The sequence below is a fragment of the Chiloscyllium punctatum genome, chromosome 3 (assembly GCF_047496795.1).
Source record: "Chiloscyllium punctatum isolate Juve2018m chromosome 3, sChiPun1.3, whole genome shotgun sequence".
Lineage (NCBI taxonomy): Eukaryota > Metazoa > Chordata > Chondrichthyes > Orectolobiformes > Hemiscylliidae > Chiloscyllium > Chiloscyllium punctatum.
Genome location: NC_092741.1, coordinates 139,254,928 through 139,264,917, shown reverse-complemented (window position 1 = coordinate 139,264,917; position 9,990 = coordinate 139,254,928). Strand labels below are relative to the sequence as shown.

Genomic DNA, 9,990 nt, shown 5'->3' with positions numbered 1-9,990 from the left:
TGTTTTTGAATCTGTAGTCTGCACTGTTTATCCTGTTCGGGTCCGAACTCTGCTGGTTTAAAGGTGGTCCGTAGTCCGTGTGGGATGAGTTGGTTACGGAGGCATGCACTGGGGAAGCAAATGTGGCTGTGGTACCGAGTTTGTTTCACGACATGGTTGAAGAGCTTCAGGGCAGAGGAAATGACCTGGGAGTTGCAGTGGGAGAGGGACTCCCTGAGATTCTTGTAGAGAGAGGAGGAAAACTTCTTCAAGGCAGGCATCCTTGCAAGAGGATTCGCAGTAGGGTTAAAATCAATGAGGTAAAAACAATGACTGCAGATGCTGGAAACCAGATGGAATACTCCACATTTGCCTGGATGAGTGCAGTTTCAAGTCTAGAAGTTCAACGCCATTCAGGACAAAACAACCCTTGGCATCACAACCACATTCAGTCCCTCCACCAATGATGCTTAGCACCAGTAGTGTGTACCATCAACAAAATGCTCTGTCAAAATTCACCAATGATCCTTGGAATATACTTCCATACCCACAATCATTACCCATTTAGAATTAAGAGGGCAGCAAATGGGAACACCACTTGCAAACTACCCTTTAAGCCACGCACCATCTTGACTTGGAAATAAATTGTCATTCCTACACTGGTTCTGGTCAAAATTCTGCAGTTTCCTCCCTTATGATATTGTGGGTCCATCTACAGCACATGGACTACAGCGATTCAAAAAAGCAGCTTGCCACCACCTTTTCAAGGGCAATTAGATGGGCAATAAATGCTCACCCAGCCCACATGTAATGCCCACATTCCATGAATGAATAAAGAAACTTACCAACAATGAAGGTTGCACTTCCTTCACTGCATAAAATCAGGAGCAATATAAAGTATGCAGCTTTTGGTATAATTGAGGTCTAGGGACTCACTGAATTAGAATTTCATTATTATTCAGCTGCAGCTAAACACAAGTGGAAAATGACCAAGACCTTTATAGATTAGATTACTTACAGTGTGGAAACAGGCCCTTCGGCCCAATAAGTCCACACTGCCCCGCCGAAGTGCAACCCACCCATACCCCTACATCTACCCCTTACCTAACACTACGGGCAATTTAGCATGGACAATTCACCTGACCTGCACATTTTTGGAGTGTGGGAGGAAACCGGAGCACCCGGAGGAAACCCACGCAGACACGGGGAGAATGTGCAAACTCCACACAGAGAGTCACCTGAGACGGGAATTGAACCCGGGTCTCTGGCGCTCTGAGGCAGCAGTGCTAACCACTGTGCCACCGTGCCGCCCACCTTGTTTCAGAACTGAGTGTACCACTGTTTCTATGCAATGGAAACCCCTCAGAAATACTTGATCAAATTTGAAATGCAAAGGTATATAATTAAATTCAATTTTAGCAACACAAAGGAATAATGGGTACTTGCATTCTTTTATTTTAGAAAATGAGATACCAATTATATATTTTTTAAATGCAGGAATACGTTTAGCTATTTACATACAAGTTTCTTCCATGCTTAGCAATACATAGGACAGAGATAACAAGATCTTCAAACATATGAGATTAGGCAAATACTCTGCATTAGCATTCTAGGTTTTATCTACAGGCCCTGCTAACATTAACGGAGTTCACAGAAACATTTTAAGGCATTAAGAACTGACCCCTTTAGATTACATACTTAGATTACAAAACTGGAAAGAGAGAGACCGGGTTTAAGTCACGTGGAAATATCTCAGAAAGGAGGAAAAATAAGCTGAAATTATTTATACATTCCTTATCGTTAATATAAAACGACATTAAGACGCACACAAAAAAAAACATTGTTTTGCAACATCTCAGTACTAAACGACAGGCCACAAAGAAATCATTAAACATTCTCAAAACAAGCATTACTATTCTGCTACACTGATTATATAGAACTTAAATAAATGAAAAATGGGCAATTCCAACAATGTCAGATACGTCAATGTTTTTAAAAAGTACTGAGGCTAAATGATGTAGTTTGTCACAGACAAACTTTGTACTTACTTTCCCTAAAGTAATATTTATATTAGATTGTAAACAAAAAAAAATCCACGACAAATCAAATTGTTTATTATCTATGTATACAGAAAATACGTTTAGCGTAATGACTAAAGAAAACTCAGTAATGCCAGGGGCTTGTTTTTGAAGTAAAGGCATAGTTAAGTACTTGGAGAGAGAGAGAGAAAGGGACAGGCAATATTGCTGATAAGTTTAGATGAAATAGACAGTTGAATTGAATGGTCTGCTTGTGTTCTGCAAATTGTACGTCTGAAATGGGGACACAATTTCTGAGATCATATGTCCCTTTCAAGATAGGACATTTCCAGAGTAAATGCACACAGGTTTTGAGATCCTGCACAAGTTCCTCCAATAGGTTCCTATGGTTCTCACTGTAGAGTGGTAATCAAGTGGTCTCTACCTGAGTCAGGATGCCTGGGTTTAAGCTCCCTGCTCCATAGGTTGTAATAACACCAATGAACAGGCTGATTAGAAGAATTTCCAATAGGTTCCTGTTTTGGGTGAGAATTCTCTCAAAATTCTAAAGGCTTTAAAAATTATAGAAGGGAAACATATCAGGATAGATGGAATGAATCATCTGGTTTATGTGATGACTGAGCAGCAACTCCACAGTATATTTTCTACAAATAAAAGGGATTATTTTCTTTGGTGCTGAATGAAGGTGAGTCCAGACCATCACACTGATTTTGAAGTGATGACTAAATGAACAAGTGGGGCCTGGGAAATTTCTTAAGCCCACTTCCTTCATGTCCACCCTCACAACGGTGGATTTTCAGACTCGCAATATGTTGACAAGCAATAATTCAAACTGTGATTTCCAACTGTATCAATCTGAAGTCATCGACTTAAAAGTTGACTTTCTCAATTTCTTTTTTTCTTGTTTTCAGGAAAAAAAACTATATTTTTTCCAAGCACTGGAAAAGAACTGATTCTTGCAATGCTGCTGTCAAAACCCAGCCAGCCATTTGTACACATCTACTTTCTTCAGTGATTTTGTCTTTGTGTTTTGAGTTTTATGATCTGAGATTTGGTGAAGTGCTGTGCTGAGCAGATTTTCTTACTGGCAGATATCCTAGTTAAGATATGTTAGGTTTCAGCAACTTCCAATTGATACAAATTAATGGGAATATAAATTGAAGTTTTATGTTGCTCCAAAGCCCTACAGCATGCAACTATAAAACCCAAGGAGATTGGGAGGATGCAATTTTGGGGGGAGGGAGGGAGGGAAACATGTTTATGACTCTACAGGGTGAAGTTGAACATGTCTTGTTTCATATTCAGCCATAAAGCCAGGAAGGGTGGATCTTGATTTGTTAACTTTGAGAGTGATCTTCCTTGGGAGTGTGGCAGCTGCTAAACTGGAACCCAGGTGTTTTCCAGTTATAGAGATATCAGGAAACACATCAGGAGAACAGACCCTTTGGTCAAACCAGTCCACACTGATCATGTTTCCAAGCTAAACTAGCCCCACCGATCTGCGCTTGGTCCATGTCTGTCCAACGTTTCCTGTTCATGGACTTATCCAAATGTCTTTTGAACATTGTAACTGTACCTGCATCTACCACTTTCTCTGGTAGTTCGTTCCACAAACGAACCACTTTCTGTGTGATAAGGAGCCCCCCTCATGTCCTTTCTAAATCTTTCTCCGCTTACCTTAAAAATATGCTTCCTAGTTTTGAAATTCTCCACCCTGGGGAGAAAGACCCTTTCTCACTCACCTTATCTATGCCCCTCATGATTTTATAAACCTAATACAGTCAGCTCTCAACTTCCTACACTGCAGTGAAAAAGGTCCTAGCCTATCCAGTCTGTTTCTACATATCAAACCTTCCATTCCCAGCAAAATCCTAGTAAATCTTTTGAATCATCTCCAGTTTAATAATTTTGTTTCTATAAGAGGTCGACTAGAGTTTAATTTGGATAAATAAAAGGTGCTGCATTTCGGTATTACAAACAAGGACACGACCTATAGAATTAATGGTAGGACTCTGGATAGTGTTGTAGAACAGAGACACCTAGGGGTTCAGGAACATAATTCTTTGAAATTTGTGTCCCACGTCGTCAAGATGGTTCAGAAGGTGTTTAGCACACTTTTGTTCAGTGCTCCTTTGAGTATAGGGGCTGGGATGTCAGTTTGAGGTTGTACAAGACATTAGTGAGGCCTGTTCTGGAGTACTGTGTTGTGCAGTGCATTCACATGAACAGTAGTTGTGGCCTTGTATATGTAAATTGAGCTCTCAACATTTGACCCCATTACAAGTGTGTTTATTCAAATTCATAGCATAAAGTCCCCATGCATGGTTCATATAGCTGTTCTACATCATCAATATTTTAACTAGGGTTAGACTCAAGGCCTCCATTAGGTTTCTAATGCTTTCTAATTTCTTAAAAATTGAGGCACAGGTTCAGATAACAGTACCCATTCCACGTTAGAAACTGGAACAAGCTGAATTTCTTCCAAACGTTGTGATCTCCAGCTTTACACAATCCTGTTCCTTTCATAAATAACTTTTTTGATTTTCTGCATTTGCATTTTTGTAATGATATATATGTTGGTTTGGTGGGTTAGCAATGGGGAAATTCAGGGGTAGAGTTTGAATTTGGATGGGATGGTCTTTGGATGGTCGATGTGGACATGATTGGCCAAATAGCCTGCTTCTACACTGTAGGGATTTTATGATTCTTCAATTAAGTGTTGCAACTTGTTATTGCAATATTTGATCACATTGTATAACAATAATCACACTTGTTGTATAAAGACGGTTCATGGGCAACAATGGAGATTATAGTGTCATTAGTACTTTCAGGCCAAAGAAATTATATAAAAAAAAACTTATTTGCAAGATATTGACTTATACAATTCTACCTTGGTAGAGAGAGAGAGAGAGATTTAAAAATAGATTTAAAAATTTGTCTTTTTTTTAAGGATTATTACAATATTTGTCAGGAATCTACGGAAGGAAATAAGATCACTAAATACAAATACAAACATCTTCAAGATTGGTTCAAATTATGATCCTTTTTAATATGCTAATTTAAATCAGCCTTTCTTAACTTGGCTGGTTCAAATTAGGTTTGCACCATGTCTTGGTCAAGGATTGACAGGGGACGCAGATGATCCATCCTGGGGTCAAACCGTTTGCAGCCAGTTGAGAAGCAGAGAACGAGTGAGTGTCACAGCCATATCACATTGTGGATGGGCTAAATTAGTGCAGAATTACCCCTCGGGGAGAGAAACTCCCACTCTCTGATCGTGGCAACTTGTCCTAAAAAGGCAGTTCAATATAATCCCTACCCAGATAAACCAGGGGGATGTGGTTGGGAGAGATTTTGGCCAGCTTGGGAGATTGGAAGGGTGGATTTTCAAGGTCATGTGGGAGGAAGGTAACGGCACTATCTTCTGTGGGGGTTAGGAGGAGTGTGGTGCCCTTGACATATACATCCTTCCTTCCTTGCATTTGACAAACTTCTCTAAAGAAAAATGGACTGTTATCTCCCACCTTCCTGCCACATCAACCCCATGACCATCTGATCAGGATAATATTGGAGTCAACTGAACTTAACCCTTATTTATTCACATACAGGAGCTGGTTTGCTGATTTTGACATATGCCAACCTTCATAGTATGGGGGTGAGGTGAGCTCACGGATGAAGGGAAAGGTGCAAGGCTGGGGCACCCTCCTCATTTTACACTTGGCAGAAGCAAGTAATATCTAGCCCCTTTATAGAACAGTCAGACTAGGTAGTTTCTGTCGAGGGTAGAACCAAAAAAAAATACAAATACATAATGTAACACAACAGGCATGATCTTTAGCTGTCTTCTGCTTGCAAAAGGTATTTAGTAACTACTGAAATATGTATTTTGTGTCACTGTAATTTCTAACAGTCTTTTACCATTTGGCATCAAAGGCCAAAACATGGTCTGCATCATGGGATAAATAGGCTGAAACAAAGGGAAACGCCATTCCATCCCTGGGAATGTAATTATTAAATCTGACTATCTGATCAAGTGAAGGCTATCTTTGTGACGGTCGGAGTCAAGGCTCACCTGGGGGAGAACCCCACTCCCCAAAAAAAAAGACGCAGGGAAATAAAAAATGTAACAAATGATCTTCACAATGCTACCTTGCTTAGTGCACACTTTTGGATGATTAATTGAACATTACTAAATAAGAATTCTTTTGGAGAACTGTTTGGACAGGAAGTGAAGACAGGTTTTAAAGCTTCAACACATTAAAGCCAGATGTCCCTGAAGACTTTCAAACGTTCATTCCGTTTCATATTTCAACTCCACTTTGCAACTGTCCCTCACCTCCTTCATTACCTGGTGCTGAGCTTAATTTATACTTCCTCACAAATTAACTGCTTGTCTACATCTTCCCATTCTCTCATATGACAACAAATAAAATGCTAAGACTCAACTGAATTGAGAAAAAGGCACAAACACAACATGTTTGAATAGCCATTGCACTTTCGGTACTTAATAAAAACAAAGGACTTTGACTTCTTTCTTGCTGGTGATTGTAACTCATAGTTCTACACAAATCATTATAGAGATTAGTTTTGGCCATTATAATAAAATGGCTTGTAAGGTAGAGATAGACAGCAGAGACATATCACAATGTGATGTTAATATAGAGCAAAATTGATAGCAAATAACTGATTGATTCGATTTTGCTCTTCAATTTGATTTTTATTTTGTAACATATTTATTATCAATTCTTCTGTGCCGGAAGATTTGGTTCATCAAAACTAATGGTGAACCACTGGGAATCTTGTCCTCGTTACTCCCTTTCCCTTTAGTTTCTTTTCCCAGTTACTAGTCACTCCTCCAACTCTCGCCCACAGACAAATTAGCAAATTACAAGGACTGGATTAGGAGAGAAACAGGCTCAAAATCTTTGGATGAACCCATTAAGGCAGTGAGAGGGAGTGAGAACAAATGTAACAAAAGTTACAGCTGCTACCCTTGATGCTGAAGTACATGTCCAACATCTAGAATATCAACTGAGACCACATGGTAAGACACATAATATGTTTGCAGTAGAGATGCCAAATCCTACCTGCATCTTGAGAAAATAGCTTCAAATTATAGTCTTAATTGGCTGCCTGCCCCAATAGCTGAGCTACCTGTCTTATTCCCATTTCCCTCCTGCAAACGCCTCCCCCCCCACCCCAAGGGCAGGAAGGTCTTGGGAATATGAGCTGATATGTTCTACCCCCATTTTCCATGACATTTGCCATGAAACACATCACTACAGTACCAGGAAACTTCAGCCTTTTATTGCAGGTAACTATTAAGATTCCGCACACCTTTACACATTTAGAAAGTTAAAAAAAAATAAAGGTGGAGATACTATAGATACTATATACTAAAGATGGAGATTCAGGTAAAAAGCAGCTGTAAATCACCTAATAATTAAGAAACATTTAAGTGTCTATTCAAATCAACAAAATGTCTTATGAAGGCTTTTATACAGTATACTAGACTATTGGTCTTTTAGAGTCAGCGATGTGTGTGTTTTTTGCAATATAAGAATGCACCTATTTTGATAAATAGATGACCTGACTTATTACAACCTTCTAATCTGACATCAGGTCTAAAATATTAGTGTGCCTTTTGCTTTTACAAAATCTGAAGCAGCTGCTGTGCATTTTCTGTTTAATACAACTTTGCACTTTTTCCATCCTTCATATAACCTATGTTTTGTACTTAAGTGAAGAGCAGTACATTGTTAAGGATATTGCTTTTTTGAAACCATTTAAATGAGAACTTTTCTGAGCTTACCATTCATATTCCAGAGCCTTCGTGCAGAGTATCACATTTCTGTTCATTAATTTGAATAAATAAATTTGTCTGGGAAACCAGGTTTAAAATTTTGTGTTTTAACTTATGGCACTCCCAGATTCTGGAGTGTGATTAAATGGTGGAAACCAGGAAAGCAAATTTTGGCACTGGGATATATGATGGGCTAAAATAAGACAGTTTAAAATTGCAGTTAGAAGAGCAAAAATGTTCATTAAATATTGTTGTCCTGTTTCCGAGCATCAGGTCTATGTGGGTAAAGGATCATCATCCCCTTTGTTACATTTGCACTTGCAGCAAAGAACAAATGGTGTGGCCAGTAGGAGGAAAGGTGATGCTACTAACAGCAAAAGACCAAAGCCTGCAAATATTCCAACTACCTAAATGGGGAAAGAAGATAAGAACATGATTATTACACAGTGTAATAAAACTAGAATATTTTCCTTCACCTAAAGGTGATGGATCAATCACGATCTTAAATATTTCATTGAGACAAAGATTCCTTTATTGTCAGAATGATGTATGATTTGTCAGTTACAACAAATAAAAATTGAGACAATTGAAAATGACCATTTACCAAGTGTTGACACTATGGGGAACTTTACCGACAAATGTGTGGGTGACGTGATAAACATCAGTTGGAAATCTTCCTACAAAACTGAGAATTATTATATCAGTATAGTTAGAACTTTAGTAACTGACACAAATCTTTTCCATATTATTCCAACTTTAGAATGACAAGCTTCATTTCTGATTTGAGTGGAAAATACTTTCACATGGAAATACAAATGACCTGCTGTTCAACAGACCTCAAACTTATCCACCCCCCTGAAACTGCATCAGAGCGCCATGTAAATTCTATCACAGCCAGTGCAGGTATTTTTTGATTCTGTGTATAATTTTAACAGTCAGATTTCAAGTTATATATTGTAGCAGTAGAATACATTTTGAATAGAATGGATAAATACTAAAGTACACTCAGGTTAAGATGATAAAATATCTAGCTTTATAAAGAATCTAAGATGTTGTAATGTGCAGTGTCACAGTAAAAAAGCAAGGGTTGCTGTAGCCTAATGGAACCATAAGACTACCCTCACAATCGAGAGAAACAATTGGCGATGGTTTAAGCTGAGGGTCACCATGCCTCAGGCAAAGCGAGAGGTTGAGAAGCTGAGTCTTTCTAGGTAACTTCAGCCAGCGTGGGAATTCAACCCAAACTCTTGGTCGACTTTGCATTGTAAACCAGCTGTCCAGCCAACTGAGCTGACCAATGCCACAACTCATTATGAATTTTCAGTTAGAATGACAAAAACTGGATACAGATCATTTAAAAGGCTACTGCCAATTGTGTGATCTCTAGCATTTGAGGTATAGATAATCTTAAATCTTACGCATAGTAATAATTAAATAAACATTCAGAGCTAACCAGTGTTTCCTATCTCTCTTTGTTTTTGGATGAACCAACACAAAAGGATTACAGAAGTTCCAGCATGCATATATATTTCATTCTGGACAAAAGGGCACATTGAAACAACTTCTGGCAGACAGAAGGGAATGAATACTAATTAACTTTCAAGGAACAGAAGCACAAACACTACTGTCACAACTACTTTGTTAAGCTCTTCTGTTAGATCCATCCCAACCAACAATTGTTCAGTTCAATCATTCCACTGTAAAAATGACAGATTTTAATCTAAAAAAAATGATAACAATGCAAGATGCTGTATTCAGAGTATATACTGTCTTTATACGGAATAAGATTTTGAAGTTGTAAGTGTCATATGAGGAGGGAGGTAAGTTAAGACTGTATTTTTTTCCGAGAAGAACTATAAACTGCGTTACAGATGGAGTTCCAACAAACTAGCTGTAACTAGTTTAAGCAGCCAAGACAATGAACAGGTATGGATTGTAAAGAGATCCCAGTCAAGAAACAGACTTCTGACAACCTCTTCAAACCTCAAGCTCGCCAGAGAAATAACCTCCTGGAAATCGTATTACAAGAAATCTCTTGGCCTGCTGAGAATCCTTCACTTCCCAAGATGCTCATTTGATCTTTAAAGAACATCATTTAAGAAACTAGACCTGCCACATGAACACTGGAAATTGTAAATGGGAGACTTGTCAACCATAATTTTATAGGAT

At 38.5% G+C, this 9,990-nt stretch overlaps 1 protein-coding gene across 3 annotated transcripts in view; it reads right to left on the bottom strand.

The window, feature by feature from the left end:
* Positions 1-1,411: 1,411 nt before the first annotated feature.
* Positions 1,412-9,990, bottom strand: part of rnf144aa (ring finger protein 144aa) — a 76,119-nt gene continuing 67,540 nt past the window's right edge. For all 3 annotated transcript variants that reach the window (XM_072561245.1, XM_072561227.1, XM_072561236.1), the window contains one exon: positions 1,412-8,228. In XM_072561245.1, coding sequence (XP_072417346.1) covers positions 8,097-8,228 — 132 coding nt within the window. In that variant the 3' untranslated portion in view covers positions 1,412-8,096. The remainder of the gene's footprint in view (positions 8,229-9,990) is intronic.